At 45.6% G+C, this 21381-nt stretch overlaps 1 protein-coding gene across 4 annotated transcripts in view; it reads right to left on the minus strand.

Moving 5' to 3' along the window:
- Nucleotides 1-14493: 14493 nt before the first annotated feature.
- Nucleotides 14494-21381, minus strand: part of LOC147012825 (uncharacterized) — a 53572-nt gene continuing 46684 nt past the window's right edge. For all 4 annotated transcript variants that reach the window (XM_085854085.1, XM_085854082.1, XM_085854083.1 and 1 more), the window contains exons 8-9: nt 20818-21049; nt 14494-15460 (exon numbers count right to left, since the gene is read on the minus strand). In XM_085854085.1, the coding sequence (XP_085710211.1) occupies nt 14676-15460; nt 20818-21049 (1017 nt within the window). In that variant the 3' untranslated portion in view covers nt 14494-14675. The remainder of the gene's footprint in view (nt 15461-20817; nt 21050-21381) is intronic.

The following is a 21381-nucleotide window of genomic DNA, read 5'->3' on the forward strand; positions in this document are numbered from 1 at the left end:
CCAATATCACCAGAGAAGTAATTTCTACTACCTGACGACCAAGCTGTTTGAATTCGGATTTGACTCTATCACCTGGCATTTCTTTGAAGTTAGCCGTGGCAAGGGTGCACCAGACTGCATATAGGGGGATGTCTAAAATGAACAGCGGATCACCAGGTCAAACGTTGTAAGGGCATTCCAACTGCAGAAGTGCTGTTTAGCACTCCAGAATGCATGCAATCATCAATCAAACCGTTCTACATCAGGCCGGCGGAGGTCCTTGCAGAAACCAGCAAGTTCAATCCTCTTGAAATACCTCCCATCAAGGACACAATGAAGCTGCATGAAATTGTCTCAGTGAGCAAAGGAGCCATCCATTATTGTGACAACAGTTGCATGTTCAGACTGAGCGATGGATTACTGAAATGCCCTTGCTACGACCCCAAGACATTTCAATTCGATTTGCAAACCAACGACACTGATAATCGGTCAATTGACGTGTATACCAGGCAAAGTTCTCTCCGTATGAGATGAATCCACCGTGAGCACTCAACCATTACTGAGTAGGCTGGATGTGATTGTCAGTAGTCACATGGTGAGGTATTGTGCCATGGTGTACGATGCTAAACCATATCCTCGAAAGATTTTTGTCAATTGACGGTGACAGTGTTCAGGTCAAGTGTATGGCTATTTTTGGAAAAAAACAAATTCTACTGGCCGAGTCTGGGGGATGACATTGGGATGTACTCTCAGGATGATATTCGATGTCTGGTACTGGAGCCCGAATGGGTCAGCAGGAGCTTGGCTAAGCTTTACAACAATCCCTGGTTAGCAATAGAAGAAGCATTGGAATTGTGGTATGGCACCTATCTATATGCATAAACCCTTACACGGCCTCTTCAGATGTTTATGTCTCAGTGAAGTGGTCCTAAATCCCACTTTTACCATCCTTGAGTGAATTAAACATGTTCAGCATTTGTTGGCATTTTAATAAAGGAGCTGATATATTTGATTGATGTGGTTTGTCACTGGTGTTCCACTTGGTCACTGGTGTTATAATTGCGTCACTAGTGTTATAATTGCATCACTAGTGTTACGACCACTTTTCACATGATATGCTCAAAAAATATTCAATGAAGCTGATCTCCTCTGTGTGAGGATTTCGAGGAGGAAATCGGTCTGCTCAAACAACAGTTAAATTAATTTAGTGCTTTGCCATGGCATATAGTATCGGGACTTCTTCATTTAGTGCCATCGCCGTTGTAATGATGCCAGTAAATCTGTATAAGAGGGGAATACGTATTAGGGGTAAGTCTGCCTTTGTTTTCCTGCCCGTGCAAATATAGATGGCTGTTGCTTGCTTGTGAATGTATGTTTGATGATTGCCTGCTTGTGTGTGTAAATAAGTAACAGTTATCTTTCAAATCTGTCTCATTCGTGTCCTTTCTTACATTTATCTGACATAGCGTGTGCATAACACTGGACAACAAAAAAAACTTTCCCGTTTGCTACAGAGGTAAACGTAGGTGTGCTTCATTAATTCGAGCATGTTGATTCCAAATCTGAAGTCAAAATTGACTCAAAAGTTGCAGTTACAGAAATTTTAGTTATTTTTATTTACAGAAAAATTACATTTTTCAAGCATTGTCTTTTTATTAAATGAAATGAAGCACAATTGCATACTATAAATACATTTTACAATATAAACACATTGTATAATGTGCAGTAACTTAAGCATAAACTGAAGCACTTCGAACAACACAAACACATCACATAAAGCTATAAAGTATACATTAATTGTTTAGAAATGCTTTAAGCACTTGCTTTTATGCTTGTGACGAACAGTGGTTTATCTCTGAAGAAACCAGCAGTAGTTCCCGATCATGTTGGGTTTGAAACGCTCCTGATAGCACGTCTTCATTGTGCTGATATCTTGGTGGAACTTCTCACCATGCTCATCGCTCACAGCACCAACGTTGGCTGGGAAGAAGTGTGAATGAAGAAAATGCAACTTCAGCAACATACGGCAACCCATTTCTTCAGAGGCCTTTATCATATTGTGACGTCCACGGGACTTGAACAGTCCCGCCAACGATGGAGGCGGTTTATTTATTTATAACCCAAACATGGCGGTTCTAATCGCTCTACCGCAAACGGGAGGAGGAAGGTGGCACGAGTCACTTTTCACTGAGTTGATGATGTTTATTTGTTTTTCTAATTATTACCAGAAATAACAAGACTCGGCAAGAAGAGGGATCCGGGGCGATTCGACGGGATGGTGTGGGATCGGGCGTGGGGAAAAACACAGACAATTCCAATGAATATACAGATCTCAAACCCTCTAAGGCGCCAAACACACACACACACACACACACACACACACACACACACACACACACACACACACACACACACACACACACACACACACACACACACACACACACACACACAACGTAGCTATTTCTGGTGGTCAGGCTGGACCGTGGTGTGGACGCAACTGTCCCTGGATCGGCGTCGGACGAGCTGACCTTGCTCTCGTCAGGGGGGCAGGAGAAACCGTGGTGCTGTCGACCTCCTGGTCTTGGCCCAAGTCTGCTCACAGCCGCCAGGGAACCAGTTCTGGCGCCAAGTTGCGAGCAGGAGAGGGAGGCAGGTTCGACCCGGTACTCCGAGTCAGCAGAACCCCAGAGCCAACCAAGGTGAGGCACGAGGCTCAGCAAGGCTCCAAGACACGATCAAGAACACGATCGACTCAGCACAACAACAAGGACGCTCCCCGCGCAACAGCCTCCCCACCAAAAAAACACGATCTTTTTGGTTGTAATCTTCTTCCTCTTCCTTTTCGACCCCGAACAGAACCTTTTTATCCTTGGTCCTCGTCACTTCCAATCGAGCCGTTTATTGGCCCACCGCCGTCGCCTTCTGCCAATCGTGATCACGGGGCGGAGCCATCCGCTGCACTGTCCTGTGACGTCACGGCCAGTCTCCAGAGAATACCAAAAAGGGGTTTACGCAGACACACTTACCCTATCCCGTGTCCCTATCTAATTACGTGACAATTATCATTTCCCTCCTTGAAGAAATGAACATTTACTAGACAACTTATCACCACTGAATTGCTACTTATTACATCGAGATCCTGGTAAACTCGAACAGCATGGCATACCTAATTAAACATCCTAATTACTCTTTGAATGCATACCCCCCCCTCAAACGTAACAATATTGTGATGGTTCTGCGAACTGCGACTCCAAGGGCAATGGCACACAACATATTGCGTTTCCCGAGATAGTTATTTGTTCAAGATAGTCCTTCCCTTGTGTGTAATGGGTTTATCGGTGAATATGCGTTGTGTGGGATTAGGTAATCCACCCCCCCACCACCCATTGTTTTCCCATCTAAATCCTCTGAACACGAACCTCTCATGCAAGCAAGCACACCAAAGCACACAACAAATAGGGACATCCACTGTAATTTTCATACGTGCACCAAATCCTAGTTTAAATTGTGCGTCACAACACAATCAAACTGGCATATCACTACAGCCTTCAGCCACTCTACCCACCAATGTTACAACGATCAAGACGTCTTTATTCCTCACCATTGTAACATCATATAAGCTCGCTATACATTCGCCATTAACAACCCTGTCACCTCAACCTCAACAAACCACCACACCACAATTCACTAACCATAACTGCACAGGTACCGACAGTGCCACATTCCATGATCCAGTGCATCCATGACTCCCCAGGCCTGACCCAGCCATCTATTAACCTCTGGCTCACAGCCAGCAGACACATGAATATTGTTGTGGGCTGGGTATCGGCAGCGAGCACAACCGCTAGATGGAGCAGCAGAGTCGACTCCACCGAACACCCGGAATTCAGATAGTTACCCTCGGATAACTCTGAAGGTACGGGTCCCTTCCAGGACCGTGAATCGTCAATAATTCAGCCACGTGGGACAGGGTTATTTGCCAATGTTCAAAATACCAAGAGACCCACGTGGCGAGCTACCGATGAATCCACACCCTCAACGGAGCTCGAGCGGAACGAGCCGTGAGCGTGCTCGAACCATGCATAACCCGAGCAGATGGTTACCGAGGTCCGTCGGTCCAAATGCACAACTACAGCAGCAACGGCCTTTTTAATCACCCAACACGCACCATGCTAAACCAATGAAAGAAACACAAAAACGAGCTGAAACATTTAATGGGATTTATTTATAATGGGGGAAAGGGAACACACAAAGAGCAGAGTTATCCGACGATAAGAAATGCAGTCAATGTACAAGCAAAAGCACTTATCCAGTTGCTACTTAGACGGGCCCACACACAGAAATGGACCCCAATGGTCTTCATTGAAGGCCTCCAGCTCGAGGACAGGTGAGCTCGAGACCAGAGCCTGTGCTTGGACCTGTCCACCTCTTGTGGTCTTCGACGATCTGGCTCGGCGGGACTCGAACCCGCAACACGATTCCGCTCCAAGCACCAGGTACCACGCTCTCCAACCGGCCATGCACCAATCGACCAAGGCCAAGGAGAGGATCAGAGGCGACAATGATCCAGCTCGGCGGGACTCGAACCTGCAACACGATGATGATGATCACCACGACCATGACCCTTTTACCACCACGACGACCTCCACCACCTTGATCCTTTTTTCCACCCTTTTTACCACCCAGCCTGGCGTTTCTTATATTCCTTTCTCTTCCCTGGGGTGAGCACATCGCCGTCTGAGGCGCTCTCAACTCTCATTGGCCGGCGTGTCGTGGGAAAACTACCTTCTGTGGCCATCTCAACTCTCATTGGCCGGCGTGTCGTGGGAACGCCGCCTTCTGTGGCCATCTCAACTCTCAGTGGCCGGTGTGTCGTGGGAAAACTGCCTTCTATGGCCATGTCAACTCTCATTGGCCGGTGTGTCGTGGGAAATCCACCTTCTGTGGCCATCTCAACTCTCATTGGCCGGTGTGTTGTGGGAAAACTGCCTTCTGTGGCCTGATTGGACAAAGGGCACGCCCCTGCCTTCCTGGGCGGAGTCCCGGTCTAAGGCGATGTAAATCTCCGCCCACGTACGTGGCTGGACACGCGTGTGTAATGGCGCGATGTGCGAAGTGAAGGAGTGATGGTTTCGGTTGGCTGGAGGCTCGATTTGTATTGCAAAAACCCTGACTAAAAAAACAATTCGCAGCACACACATGTAATTCCCATTAGACACGGGTAGGGGCCTGAACTATAAACACATACTTATCGAAATAACTAAGCTTAGGGACTGCTGTCTGTCTGTGTGCACAAGGCTTCCAGATTCGTAACAATATCACTGACAAGGTAAGTCAGTGTTCCCACTTACTTGGGAAGTCAGGGAATTGAGGTGGTCAGGGATTTTTTTTGTTGGTCAGGGAAATGTGTGATTCGTGCCTAATGATCTTAATTAGTACCCTTTACACCCAGTCAATTATTTTGTTCATGATTATAAGTTTTCTTTGTTGCTCTTTTCATGAATTGTTTGCTGTGCAGATGCTGTGCAGGCAGATGCTTTTCATGATGCTGTGCAGGCAGAAGGTGGAGTCACCTCTGTAAACATTGATAAGCCACTATTGATGTATGTCAGGGGTTCTCATGCCAGGTATCAAGCAGCACTGGAATGTAAACGTAAAGCCACAAGTGAGCTCGATCAAAAGACTGCAGCTAAAAAGAAAGCATGTGAGCAGATAAAAGTGCTTCAGACTAAAAAGGCAAAATTTATGGAAGAAGCAGCAACTGAATCTCGGAAGGTTGATATGGAAATAGCAGAACTACAGAAACTAAAGAAGTAATAACAAACTGACATTTCACTTAATGTAAGCAACTGTCCATACTGTATATCTTAACTATTGTAATAACGATACTCAAACAATTCACATTTGTTTCCTTAATTCCTAGTTTTTGCTGACCATGTAATTCTAAGCTACACACGCTGCTTGATGTTATTGAGATTTTCGCAATTCTAGTATATCACATCTCGACTGTTACTGCAACTTCCCATGTAACATTTGAGTAATTTCACTTCTGCGGCGGTGAACGTACCTGCATCCGCAGGGAATGGTACAGGAGTACCCACCTACTGTAACCGTAGAAGTTCAACAAACGGTCCTTTTTAGGACCAGATGCTTGTAGAAAAATGTACAATATAGTAGTCTGTTAGTCATTTCTGCAATATCATCGGGTGTTCTAGCTTGATATTAACAATATCAATGCTTCGTTGTTATTTTGCAAGATTTAGATGTTCTAAATGTTGCTAAATTTTTTCTGATCTAATTCTGATCTCGTCATGGTACCTGGCACCTTTGACATTAGTATGATTTGTGTTTTGTAAGTTTTATATTGATAAAAAAAAATTAAAATGCCAGTACTAGCTGGGAAAGTGTACTTTCTGGACCATTTTCAAAAAGACCGAAGTTAACACCCAAATGAAGAATCAGTTTAATTTCCCAACAAAAATGGTATTCAGAAGTTGTCTTAGGCATGCCTACATATTTTAAGATTCAAATAAATTTTGAAGCGGACACAATTTTCTGCTAGTTATTGGCATTTTAAAAAGAAGAAAATAATTGAAAATGATTGCATGTACACCATGTATAAATCAAAATGGTGATGGAAAGGAGTCGGTGTAGGGGAGGAACCGACTAAAATGACTTTATAAATTTTTACGTTTGAAAAGGTCAGGGACTCTTTACCAACACAGTCAGGGAAAGTCAGGGAATTTCATTTTTGAGATTGAGTAGGAACCCTGTAAGTGAATCTCTCCATGAACTTAACATCCTCACCACAAACAGATAGACAAGGCAGCAGCATCCAAGATGCCAATGAAAGCCTGGATCTTAGTTTTGACGCAGGAAAGCAAAAATTTGAAGTCATGTTCTGGGTTTGGAGCGTTGGCAGGTCTCCTTCAGGGCTTTCTGCTGTCGATCTCAAAGTTAAGTTTCCGGTTGTTATCTGTCCCATTTTAACTTTATTTTCTCACCTACATGTTACTGTGTGTTCCTAGTTCGGTTTTGTTTCAAAAATCGTGCTATTTTGTGAGTTTTCGTCGACTTTATCTTACCGAGTGCTTGAGGCCTACCCAATCCTCCCCTCGGTGTACGATCGTGTTTATTTGTATTTTCTCCCCATTACCTTCAATTTCTATCTTCCCCACTTTTCCAACGTCCCCCATCCCTCCCAACTAAACACCCTTTCTTGTCTTAAATTTAAAATAAAAAACCCTAAAAAAAACTACCTTTCTCCTTGCACACTCACAAGTCTCGATTTTTCTTCTTCTTCATCCTCCTCTTATTCTTCCTCCTGCCAGCACACCATCTTTATTCCACTGAGCTAACCCTCTCTCGCCATTACCTTCATGATTTCTTCCAATCTCCAACCTTCCATTCCCAAATCTTACCTGTTCTTCAAAAATACATAAAAAAATAATAATCTTCCTTGGATCCTTTCGATCTCTACACCTCCTGTAACCACATGTCTCTCTTTCTCTCTCTTACTGGTACTTTTCATCAACCCAGCAACTTCACACTGCGTTTACCGTCCAAATTCACCACACACTTCCACGATTTTACTTCAACTTTCCCTTTTCCAAATGTTACGCAATCCTTATATATAAAAAATTATTTCACTTTTGATGATACACTTCCCATAGCCACGTGCTTCTCCCGTAACCACGTGATCTGTTTAGATCCCCTGCGTTTACCGATCCAATTTCACCATTCACCTCATGATTTTTTCTACAACACTTCCATGACCTAATCTGATGAAAACTCTCTCAAACATTATTAATAATAATAATAATAAAACGATCTCTTTTAATGCTTCATCTTTCACACATGTGGTACTCTTTACTGTATCATAATTCATGACTCTTGTACTATTTAAAAAGACTGCTCTCAATTCAACCTCTCCTTCATACCTTGCCTAAAAAAATCCAACAGTTACAGCGTTTCTTCTCTCCATTCTCTGAATTCGCCTTTATTGCATCCATCAACCATTCTCTTCATTCCAATTTCAGTGCCAACTCACCCCTCACTCAAAGCAATCATCACACTCTTCTCCCTCCAAACCTCTCTCAAAACTCCCCACTCACCCTTCTCCCACCATTCACCTCCTCACTCACCCTTCTCAAAGTTGCTCCCCCTCTCATCCACAAAGCTGCCTCCTTCCACTGCCCTCTCACCTCCATCTCTTCACTCCACCTCCTCAACTGCCTTCTTCCCCCTCTCGTCCCCAAGCACCACAGAGCCTTTTCTCCTCCTTATCTGGCCCCCTCCCCTAGCTATTCTGCAATCCCCCACACTCTTTCAACAACCCTCCTTACCTCCCCCCTCTTGTCCCTTGTCCTACCCTCCCACCCCCTGCACCCAAAGCCTCCTCCCCTCCCTCTTCATTAACAGTGTGGACCTCAAATATCCAGGGCCTTCGCTCAAACCTTTCCATACAGGTTGCCACTGACAAACCAGACATAATCTGCCTAACAGAAACTTTCCTCTCCCAAGATGTGTCAAACTCCCAAGTATCTCTGCCTGGTTACTCCCTCCTCCGGTATGACAGACCTGAGCCTCATCCTGGTGGAGGAGTTGCTCTCTTCATTAAAGACTCTATTCCTAACTCTCCATGCACTGCCCTCACTCCACCACACCCCCAGGAATACCTATAGCTACGGCTTCCCTCCACTCCCACCTCATGTTTATATGTGTACTGTACCATCCACCGAACAGTTATAACTCCATCTACACCTCACTATCCGAAAACATGGACCAACTTCTATCTTCTCATTCAAACTCTCTCTTCCTCATATCATATGTGGTGACTTCAATTGTCATCATGCCAGTTGGCTAGGTGTGGGTACCTCTCTCACCTGTCATGGCACTTCAGCAAAAGCTTTCTGCGACTCATTGGGACTGACTCAATCGGTCAACTTCCCGACCCGGATCTCAACCAATGGTACTTCATCTCTTCTGGATCTGATTTTGACAAATTTCCCTGACAATATCTGCTGCTCTTACTCTGCTCCAATTGGTTCTTCTAACCACGTCCTTGTCAAAGTAGACATCTCTCTGGCTATTATCAGAGAACCACCTCATTGCCGTCGAGTCTGGCATTTCACTCAAGCCGACTGACAGGGTCTCCAAGCAGCCATCAAACTTATAGACTGGTCTCCTATCACTACTTTCTCCAACATCAACTCATCGTGGGAATTCTTTCAAAGAAACTTGCTCTCCCTCATCCACAGATTTATCCCCTCTCGTCTTCAGTTATCCTACCCTTCCTCCCGCCCTTGGTTCACTGAAGCTTATGGCGAGGCAGTTGTTCTGAAACAACTTGCCTTCGCCTCATGGAAGGCTAATCCAATTGAAGGCAATCTCAGTTCCTTCTACAAAGCTCGGAACAAGTGTGTATCTACCCTCAGGAGAGCCAGAAAACAACATCTTTCTCATCTCAAGTCCGAACTTTCAAACCTCTCTCCCTCCTCAAAATCCTGGTGGCGTTTAATCAAATCTGTTTCTGGTGTATGTTCCCCCTCCATCCTCTCCCTTACCTCAAATGGCCGCACTGCTGATACCGCTCGTGAAAAGGCTGAATGCCGAAACTCGGTGTTTGAAGCTAAATCTTGTGTCCAAAACCCATCGCTTTCTCTACCCACCTTACCCAGTCGCACCCAACTGTCCCTGGACTCTGTGTCCTTTTCTCCTGACAAGGTGGAGAGCTTGCTGTCAAACCTCGACTCAGATTCTGCAACCGGTCCAGACGGCATCAGCCCACGTGTCCTAAAAACCTGCTCTTCTGCTCTTGCTCACCCTCTCTCTGTTCTATTCACCCTCTCATTTCCTCAAGGTCATCTGCCATCTGCTTGGAAATAAGCAAACATCACTGCCCTGCATAAAAAAGGTGCAAAAACAGATCCCTGCAACTACAGACCAATCAGCCTTCTCCCAATCATCAGCAAGGTTATGGAATCCATCATCGCTTCAGACATTAAATCCTTCCTCTTCTCCAATGGCTTGATTTCTGATCATCAATTTGGTTTCAGACCAGGTCACTCTACCCTGGATATGTTGCTTCTGCTCTCCCAACAATAGATGGAGGTGGAGGTCCTCAATGCCGGACAGGAAATCCAAGCCAAATCCCTGGACATATCACGTGCTTTTGACACGGTCTGGCACCCTGCCCTGCTCACCAAACTCTCTTCCGATGGTATCCAAGGCCATCTCCACTCATGGCTCGCAGACTTCCTCTCCTGTCGCAGTCAACGTGTGGCCCTAAATGGAGTTCTTTCATCCCCTCTTCCTGTCCAGGCTGGAGTTCCTCAAGGTAGCGTTCTGGGCCCTGTTCTTTTTCTGTTTTTCATCAATGATCTCTCCGACTCTGGAAATTCCTCTATATCTCTTTGCTGATGACTCCACCTTCTGCCGTACCATCAGTCATCCCTCAGACCGGTTAAGCAGCAGCTTCTTCGCTCAGATCTGGATAAAATCACAAACTGGTCCAACACGTGGAACATGTCTTTCAATCCGGACAAATCTCACACTTTCACTATGTCTCTCCGAAAGGACCATTTAGAACCCCCCCCCCACCCCATCCACTTTCTCAACAATCTAGAAGAAGTCCTTTCTTTCAAGATTCTGGGTCTCACTATCTGCCATGACCTTTCCTGGGAAAGCCACATTTCAAACCTTGCCACCGACTGAGAATCCTCCGTCGTGCAAAGTCCTTCTCGGCCCACCTGAGCTCCTGACCACTTACAAAGCTTTAGTCCCCAGCCTGATGCAGTCCTGCTCTCCCCTCTGGGCTGGTGCTCCTGCCTCCCACCTTTCTCAGCTTCACGCTGTGGAAAGCCAGGCATTTCGGATCATTGGCATCTCCCGCAATGAGGCTGAGTCTTTGGGCCTCTCACTCTCTCACCGCAGGCTGGTCGGTAGTCTTTCTGTCTTCTATCGTCTCCTCTCTGCCTCGCCTCCTGCTCTCTCTGCGATTTGTCCCCTCCACATTTCCACAGGGCGCTCAAGGTCTGCCAACAACCCCCTTCTGTTAAAACTACCAAAATCACGAATCACTGCTCACCTTCACTCTTTCATTCCTCTTTTTTCCCACCTTTGGAATAAACTCCCTCACTCTATTCAATCCCATTCTTCCCTCCAGGTCTTCAAAACAGCTGTTCACCACCACCTGTCACCTTCCCCCATCCAAAACCACAATCTTTTCTACTCCCAAGAATCCACCCAAGCCCACCTCCTTCAAATTCCCTGCTTTCCTTCTTGAAAGTCCCTGTAATGTTTCATGTTCTTGTATTCATGTTCCCCGCCCCATCCCTCTCCCTTCCACAGATCTAATCTCTCTGTTCCCCACTGTTTTGTCCTTCCCACTCCCGCCCTCGTCTCATGCCTCCCCCCCCCCCATTTGCTGTGCGTGGTGTGTTCGCTCTCACACGAGCCTCGACAAGGTATACAAAAAAAAAATCCCAGCAGCTCCGACTTCTCATTCAGCACTTCGAGGGTCCCCAAAAGGATATCCAGTCTTCGTAAAGATGACTGCATCATCTGCAAAATCAAGGTCTGATCATTCACATTCCCAAACGACACCGCAGCTTGATCTCTGTGACATCCTCCCCAGAATCCAGTCCAAAGAAGCGCTGAAAAGTGTGGGGGCCAGTGCACACCCCTGAGGAATTCCAGTAACAACTGGAAATAAGTCGGAGATGGTATCTCCACATCTCACAGCACTCTCGGTACCAGAGTACAGTTTAGACCTCAGATTGATCAATTTTGGTGGCACCCCAAAAGACAAAGAATCCACAGGAGGGCATCCCGAAGACCCAAAAGGCAAGGATATGGTCAATCATTGACCTCTTTGGTGTCAAGCCTGACTGCCTTGGATGCTGATGTTCAAGCAGATGGTGACAAACCCTATCAAGAAAAATCGGAGCCAAGACCTTGCTTGGCACTTAGAGCAGCGTCACCCCTCGGTAGTTGTTGCAGTCTTGGCGATCACCCTTCCCTTTCCAGAGAAGGACAACAAAGCCCCTCTTCCAATCAGTTGAGATGATGCTTGTGTTCCAGGCAGAGCACAGAATTGCATGCAACGACACGAGTGCAGCATTTCCACCAGCCTTGAGAAGGTCAGCATGGATGTCACAGATCCCAGGAGCTTTACCCCCATTTAAACCGATTCACCACAGTCTGTGTTTCCACAAATGAAGGTGGATCACAGTTGATTGGAGGGTCACCATTAAGGATAGTAACAGTCCTGACATCGAACTCAACAGCTGGTGGATCAGCCTGGTGCAGCCGCTCAAAGTAACTGGTCCAGTTGGCCTTCATTCGGACTCATCTGTCAAGAGCCCACCATCCTCCACTCGAACTGCAGTCCACCAAGGGACGGGCTTGGAGGAACGCAATGTACTAATTCCCCTGTAGGAGGACGAAAATCATTTGACCACAGGTGATGCTCTACCCCCTCATAGATTCCCTGCACATTGGAACCCACCTGCAGGTAACCTCATGAAACCCAACCAACCTCCTAAAAAAAAGGAACCCAACTGCAGGTGGATGTCCACAGACACAGTTGGGCACAAGATATGGATGGCTGTTGGCTCACAAGGAGCTCCTCTGCCCTTTGAGAGTTTTTCTTTTTAATCCTGCTGGATGTCCATATCACACACCCTCCTCACCAGGAAACCTGGTAGGGGACAGTTCAGTTGCCAATAACATGAAGCAGGTTTGTACAGGTTTACATGATACCTGCAGCAAGTCACATCTGATCTGGCCTGACCTGACAAGACTGCATCAACTACCTAGGGGTGATGCTGCTTTCAGTACCAAGCAAGGTCTTTGCTCAGATTATTCTGGATAGGGTTCGCCACCATCTGCTTGAGTACTAGCGCCCAGAGCAGTCAGGCTTTGCACCAAAGAAGTCAACGATTGACCGTATACTTGCCCTTCGGGTCCTCATCGAACGTAGACAACAGTTTTGGCAAGGGTTTTTGCAGCCCATGTTAATCCTGGCAAAGCGTTCAATTCAATGAATCCAGATGTCCTCTGGAGGATTCTTGGTCTTCTTGGGGTGCCACCAAAACTGATCAATCTGATGTCTGAACTGTACTCTGGTACTGAGAGTGCTGGGAGATGTGGTGGTACCACCTCCGACATATTTCCAGTTGTTACTGGGGTTCGTCAGCAGTGTGTACTGGCCCCCACATTTTTCAGCGCTTGTATAGACTGGATTCTGGGGAGGATGTCAGAGAGATCAAGCTGCGATGCATCATTTGGGAATGTCAAGATCTCCGACCTTGATTTCACAGATGATGCAGTCATCTCTGGAGACTGGTTATCCTTTTGGGGGCCCTTGAGGTGCCGAATGAGGAATTGGAGCCGCTGGGATTACGGATTTTCTGGGTCAAAACTAAGATCCAGGCTTCAATGACATCGTGGATGCAACTATCTTGTCTATACCTGTTTGTGGTGAGGATGTTGACGTCACAGAGAGATTCACTTACCTTGGCAGTGATATTCATGTCTGCTGGCTGTGAGCCAGAGATCAATAGACGTCTACCACGGGCCTGGGGAGACATGGATTCACTGGATCATGGGGTGTGGCGCTGTTGGTACCTGTGCAGGATGACAAAAGTCCAATCCTCAGATTCTTGGCAATTCTAGTCTTGCTCCACGGATGTGAGATTTGGACTCTGACCAGGGATCTGAGATGGAGACAATTAGTTTGGTACTAGGTCTCTTCAGACAATCCTTGGCTATCGCTGGCCAGACTGTGTCCAACGAGCGGTTGCTGAGACTTAAATGAGATTTGTTACCTGCAAAGTCTGTGAGCCTCAGCTGCAGCTGTATGAACATGTGGCTCATTTTCCTGACGCTGATGCTACTCACCAGATTCTCTCGGTGAGGGAGCACCGTGAGTGGAAGAGGCCAATGGGCCGACCACATGCCTCGTGGTTGCAGCATGTTGTTTGGCATCTCAAGATGGGGATGGGCCAGGCATCTGCCTGGGGGATGGCCAGACGGGGGCCCCTGGAGTACCGGTGGAAAGTGGACACAGTGAAGCACTGCTCCGGCACGTGCTCCCATATCTGACCTGACAAAAAAGTTTGGGAACCACTAATCTAGGCCTTCAACTCTGCTATTGGTGTTCCCTCTCTCCCTCTGCTGTTACTTTTGTCCTGCTGTGTGCTTGCCCATTCAGTGTACAAGTGCTTCCGTGAGCTTCGACTATGTATACAAAAAAACCCCCCAAAAAAACAGAGGAGAGAGAGAGAGGGTATGATAGTTCCTGTTCCTGAGGATAAGATAATCTAAACCATCATGACTATTTGTGGAAGAGGTGTTGCCTCAAACTTTTCAGTTTTGGTGGGGAAGAGGTCAATGCAATTGCCACAATTCTGCAAGGGGAGTAAGTTTGGGTACAGGAAAGTTTGTTGAATCAAACTCCTCCAACGTATAACCTCATTTGCATTTTGAGTTCAGAGTAAGGCAAAATAGAATATGAAAGAAGACTTTAATAACAAACAACAACAAATCAAAGTTACTCTCATGATGGATCATACTGAATATAAAAGATTCTCAAAAAAAAATAAATCCCCCAAACCAACATATCAGGACTGGGGTTGCTGTCCTGGAACCATAGCAAGAAAGGGTGAAGGCTGGGACTGCTGGCCCAGCTATGGAGCAGGCCAGGTCGAAACAGGTGGTTGTGGTCTTGCAGGCAAAGGGTAACACATCAAAGACTGGGCTTGCTGGCCCAGAGGTGGAACACGCTGAGGTGAAGGCAATATTTGCTGGTCTGGAGGCAGGAAGGGCCGAGGTGAAGGCAGGGGGTTCTGGCTTTGAGGCAGAGTGAACCAAGGTGGAGGTTGTTGGCCTGGAAACAGAGCAAGCAAGGGTGAAGGCTGGGGATGATGGCCCACTTGTGTGTGCCAGTTTGAAGCAGAGGGTTTCTGGCCCGGAGGCAGGGTGGGCCATGGCAAAGGTGGGGGTTGCTGACGAAGAGGCGGAGTGGGCGGAGGCAAAGGTGGAGGTTGCTGATGAAAAGGCAGAGTGGGTGGGAGCAAAGGCGGGGCTTGCTGTCCTCGAGAGAAAGCAGACAAGTATGAAGGTTTGCGTTTCTGACCACAAGGAGGAGCAGGCCAGGGAAAAGGTAGGGGTTGCTGGTCCAGATGCATCTTGGACCAGGGCCAAGGTGGGGGTAACTGGCCTTGAGGCAAAGTAGGCCAGAGTGAAGGTGAAGGTTGCTGGCTTGGAGAAGCAAATAAAGGCAATGCAGTGGGTCGAAATCTTGGTGAAATAGACGGAATTACTTGTTGGAAATGATTGTTAATTGAAGTGGGCCAAGGTGATGATTGAGGAAAAATGCTGTGTGGAGGTAGCCCAGGAATTTGTGAGACCTGTGGCTGTGCTTCCTGAAGGTTGAAAAAGCTTTGGTGGTGCTGACCAACAGAGCTTGAACCTGTAATAAAAAAAAAAATTAAAAAAAAAATCACTTCAAATATGAGTATTGAGAACACCAATTTAATGACATCCTCAATTTCAAAATAACAATTTGTACAATCCAGCGATGGAATACCGTTTCCAGCATGAAGTAAAGTTGCCCGAGACCAAATCTGCTCTTTCCTGTTTGTTTCAAATTTGGTAGTTGTCATACTTTACATTTTGGTCGTTGGCTGTGCCTTTATTTCTTCTGAATAATACATAATCCCACATGCCTTCACCTCCTCATGAACAGCACTCTATACAAATATGTACATGCATACCTACAGTAAACTCTTAAATACCATGAGGGTTACATTAAGAGTTCCCGGGCTTCCAGAAAATATAGAGGAAGGTTGTCGGAGACAGCCAAAAATAAACATCACAATTGAAACAAGAAGGGCACTCAGTATACGGCAACGCTGGGTACCCCTGCTGGTGTAAAAAATAAATAAAGACAAATTAGCCTTATGATGAAGTGTCCTGCAGCGTTAGTGAAGATTAAACAAAAATCAGATCAAACGTGGCCCTTCCCTTCTGTAATTTGGTGAAAGCCCCCCAACTTTCTCTCTGATGTACCATCGTCTTCAGTGTCGGTGCCGCCAATGCAGCTTCTTGAGCAAAGGCTATACTGGGTGGTTTGCCATTGGCTTCCCAGCAGTAGTTTGGGCATAAATTTGGAATTTGTTCATGGTGCCCATGAGAACGATTGCATACTCTTTGTAATGGCCACCATGGTGTCTTAAACGTCCACCAACTCATGCCGGCAGATGGGATGCCCAGTTTAATGTCCATTCCAAGGACGGTACACACATTGATGAATCACCCCGCCTGTGAAACTCTGGAATGATAGTTTAAAGCTGGGTCAGGATTCAAATCTGGACAAGACAGCTTAGAGGCAAGTGTGCATAACTCAACCCATTCTGCCATCCTGTGAAGTTTCATGAGGATCAGTTTAAACTTGTGACCTGTCGGCAATTGACATCCAGATAAATGGGAAAACAACAAAGTTCTCATGCAAAGCACGATACTCGCAAAATCCATAAAACAAATTTGACCTCAAAAATAATTGGTGGTTCAATTCAGTGACCTGATATGCAAACCTCCCTCTTCACATTTCAAGTCAATTGAATGAAAATTGAGGATTTTAGAAATCTGACCTAAGTTGTTGATCTTTTGGCTGATGTTGACCTCAAAAATAAATTGTGGTTGAATTTAAAGGACCAAATATGCAATTTTGGCAAATTGTATGCAAATATGCACCAAATATGCGAATCTTCATTTTCACAAGTAACAGACGGAATCACAGACCAGACCAATCAATATACTTGCGAATCTTCAATTTTGCAAGTAATAAACGTGCACTCGCCTCGACCAAGCTTATCCAAAACCTTCACTTTCTGAGTCAAAGACGTCACTTTTCTCAACGTTTTTGCATTTGGTTCACCACTAGTAACAGTTTTCCTCTTGGGAGCCATGGTTAACTAGAACGGCACTCTTCGACGTCATGACGTCGTGATGTGGAGATGTGATGTGGAGATGTGATGTGGAGATGTGCCTCCACCCACAATATTACATCATGATACATACTTGTACTAAGTTTGATTTAAATCCCTGAACTCAGATTCAAACCATGAAATAATGAAAAGACTGAAGTTTGCAAGATAACACCAAGATTGTGAAACTGAACTATGGAACCGGGTACTCTGGTCTGAGCAATTGAAGTTTGAACCTTTTGGATCGAAGAGATGCCAATTCATACGTCGAAGACCTTGAGAACGTTATGACACGCAATGTTTGCAGCCAACTGTTAAACATGGGGGAGGCTCTGTGACTGTCTGGGGTTGTATCTTTTGGTGTGGGAGAAAGTTACTGTATTTGTAGAACAAGATTACAGCTAGTGTACTCCAAATGTTAGAATGGGCACTCCAGAGTCCGGACATGAGTCCCATCAGAGCCATATGGGATTACCTAGAAACTGAAAAGAATAAGAGTAACCCAACTCGCCTTACAGCACTGTGAAATGTGCTACAGGACATTTGGTATAATATTTCGGTAAGAGTACTTCAGTCATATAAAGAAAACAAGAGTAAAGAAGTTATGGCAGAGATGTCAACAAGTCACCTGAGCTAAGTCTCAAATAAGTCTCGTCTTATGAGGGCAAGTCTCAAGTCCAGTGTCACATCATTATGTCATTATCACAGACCATGGTTATGTGTAAGCCTTTAACGCTCAAAGGTTTACATGAGTCATGAGCTGGTTGTTTATATGAGCTTGATGATTTTTTTGGGCATGTGTACTCTGTAAAAGAAATGACATGGAAAACATAAAAATGACAGTTTAATAACTTTAATTCAAACTCATTGACCAGACTTGGTGGTGTAATGGCTACATTTGGTGACCAAAATGGTTACAATCGGTGACGAAACTAGGTGACCAGACTCAGTCTTTTGCGTGTCATTAATCTTGGTGATTCTGCTACGAATATGGAAGGGTCATGATTAAGACTTAACCCTAACTAATTGGTTTGGCAGCACCAACACTGCACAGATTATGGTCCCAATCTCCTCCTTCTCCTCTCCAAACTAATACCTTTTCTAAGCTAAGTGCGATCCATTTACCAAGTTTGTGCTTCCTTTTCGGTGCGACTCTGGCAGTCTGTTTTTCTATTTAATCACATCCGACCAGACATTGAATTAAATTAGTCACAAACACATCACTGAGAGATATATTTATTTTGATGTCATGTTCATTCATTCATCGTCATTGTAAACAAGTCTACAAGCTCAAGTCTGAAGTCTTTAAGGCCAAGTCTCAAGTCAAGTCAAAATTTGTGACTTGAGTGCAACTTGAGTCCAAGTCACTGACTCGATTCGCCATCTCTGAGTTACGGCACTCAAGAAGACAAAGGGTCGACGCACAAATTATTGACTGATAATATAAAATGACACTGTTCTTGTTTCTTTAATTAAGCAGTTTGTTTCACATGCATTTACATAGAATGTTAATTTACAATAATAAACATAGGTTATATTGTTGCGAATTTGGAAAACGATCACACACAACATCCAGGTTCCTAAAGCTCAGTTATTTCAGTAAGTATGTATTTTATAGATAGCTTCCTTCCCTTGTCGAGTCGGTGAATCAATGTAAATGCGCTGTGATTTATTTTTATAGTTAGGAGTTTTATCGGGATTCTCCAGAGAAGAACAACGACCCTCTTGCCCCGAGATTCTTGCAGCGTAAACAAGAATGACGGTTAGAAGGATGCTGCAGAAAAGAACGACAATCCCCTGCCCCGGGATTTTCCCCGCGTGCCGGGGAGGGAGAGGGTTGAGCGCGCCGGAGCACATAAAGTGAGCAGCGACCAGTGAGGAGTGAGCAGAGGGCAGTGAGCCAGCCAGCCAGCGAGGAGAAGCAAAAGGAGAGAGGAGCCAGCAAGAGGCAAGCGAGAGAGAAGCCAGCCAGTGAGAAGCAAGGTAGGAGCGCTGATCTTGCTGGAGTGCTCATCGTGTTGGAGCGCTCGTGTTGCGGGAGCGCTTGTCTCCGAAGGCCTGGACTGATCTTGCCACTGCTGTCTGGAACGTCTTCTTCCTCCTCCTCCTCCTCCTCCTCCTCCTCCTCCTCCTCCTGAGGATTGAGCTTGAGAGGGACCATCCGCCACCGGAGCCAGAAGGGTTGCGTGTCGTTGCCGGAGAGAACGGAGTCGAGGTTTTAGTGGCCAGGACGGGCGCCGAACCGAGTCATCCTGAAGACCGCACGAGGCGGACAGGTCCAATGTGGACCCTGGCCCTCAGCTCCACTATCCTCCGAGCTGAAGGCCGAAATAAAGGCGTTAGCCACAACTTCTTTTGGGTGTGTGTGTGTATGTGTCCGTGGGCCCGTCCTCGAAGTAGTGAACTGTTAAGTGCTTTCGCCTGTATATTATTTGCCTTGCTTGATATTCGGTTTAACCCTGCCTCTTGCGTGCTCCCCTAATTCCCCCCATTATTGTTGAATAAATACCCCGATTGTTAAATGTATCAGCTCGTTTTGTGTTTCTTTCATTGGTTCGACATGACGCATGATTGAGAATTAGTAAAAGTTGTTACGGCCCGAAGGGGACATTTGGACTGACGGTTCTTGGCGATTAAACCGCTCGGAATCGCACACGGAACAAGTGCGCTCAGCGACTCGTTTTCGTACGAGTTCCGTCGAGGGTGAATTTCCCCGGTGGTTGGACCACGTGGGTATTTAGGTAAATTGAAATTGGCAATCGACCCTACCCCACGTGGTCTATCCATTGGCGAACTTCGGTCCGATAGAAGACCCGTCGGCTCCGGACTTATCCGGGGCGACGACCTATACATTCCGGGCGATCGGTCATGCTCGCGGCCGATACCCGGCCCCGCAACAATATGACTTATCACTGATAATCTAATTTACTTGAAAGTATGAATATCATTGGATTGACCCACATTTTTGCACAGTACTGTAAGGAGTTACAACATGACTTAGGGTTAATTATTCATTGGTAATACGATAATGTGTCAGCATAAATGCTTGGAAACCCCAATTAGCATCGACCAGAATTGGATGACCAGTTAGTTTCCCTGTCACCATCACCCAAGTGTCTGGCTTTTCAGTGAGCCACACAGCCACCTGCAGAGAGCAGAGCTATGGAAATCCAAGGGCAAGACCAGACTGGGGGAGGGGTCGAAAGCCATGTCCACACCTTGGCGTCTCCATCGACCTACAAGAACAGCCTGCACCGCACCTCCCGACGCTTCACTAGGGAAGACCACACGCACACACCTATACAATCCATCAACTCTCCTTTTCATCTTGTGTTCCTGACTGAGTCTGCCCATGTTCAGGAAGTGCTCAGGATAGCTATGGCAACTGTTACCATCCAGTTAAGTGTGCCATTTGGTTTGTTTATTTGAATTGCATTTTCGGTTCCTGTGCCCTCATCCCCATTATTTATTAAACCTGCTGTGTCTTTTCAAACTATAGCCGTGTATTTTGAGCCACAATCTAATTCTCCAGCATAACCAAATCATGGAAACATGAACCCCCAAATAAACCACACGTGTGTGCTGCAACCAGAGCATGATTAAATTAACAAAACAGCCACAGCGCAGTGTGTATTCTCCGCACATGCGCAGAATGCCTCCATACGGTGTCTCTGGAGCTCATCTCGAGCAGTCACACATTGCCCATTAGGAAAATCAAGTGTGTGTGTGTGTGTGTGTGTGTGTGTGTGTGTGTGTGTGTGTGTGTGTGTGTGTGTGTGTGTGTTTGTGAAAAAAAAAATCTATGTATAAAACTTTCCAGGTACCTCTAATAAAAACTCACCATCAGTTCTCCGGTATCCAGTTTTTCCTTGTCTTTCAACATTTGAGGCGTGAGATCTTGTGCTCTCCACTGTCTCTTGCTGCCCTTCTTCCTTCCGATTTCTCATCTTCCTGTTTCTTCCTCTCGAGACATTAATTTGAGAATGTGCATTATTGGATTCCCTATCATTGCATGGGGCATGTCCTGCCCGACGTACAGCTCGTTCTTGTTCATCATCACTATAATCCAGCATCTGGGGAAGTTGCAAACTTTTTAATCGCTGCACATCTTTCACTAAAAGTTGGACATTCAGAGTGAACACTTTATCTACAGTTAATTGCTCAAATAATAAATAGATGTAGAAATCCAGAGATCAAACAACAATTTCCCTGCACAAATATGTGAAGTTATGTACATTTTCATCAGAGACATGAATGACAAAAATCAAAATCCATAATCAGCAGCAGTAATAAACCACAACATCTAAAATGAAGGCAATAGATATAAGGAACATTAACATGATTATTTGAATTTGGGTTTTCCATTAAAAATAAAAATCTGTCATCAAGACATAATGTCGTCAGA

The sequence above is a fragment of the Eptatretus burgeri genome, chromosome 14 (assembly GCF_056783735.1).
Source record: "Eptatretus burgeri isolate ZD-2024b chromosome 14, Ebu_testis_v1, whole genome shotgun sequence".
NCBI lineage: Eukaryota > Metazoa > Chordata > Myxini > Myxiniformes > Myxinidae > Eptatretus > Eptatretus burgeri.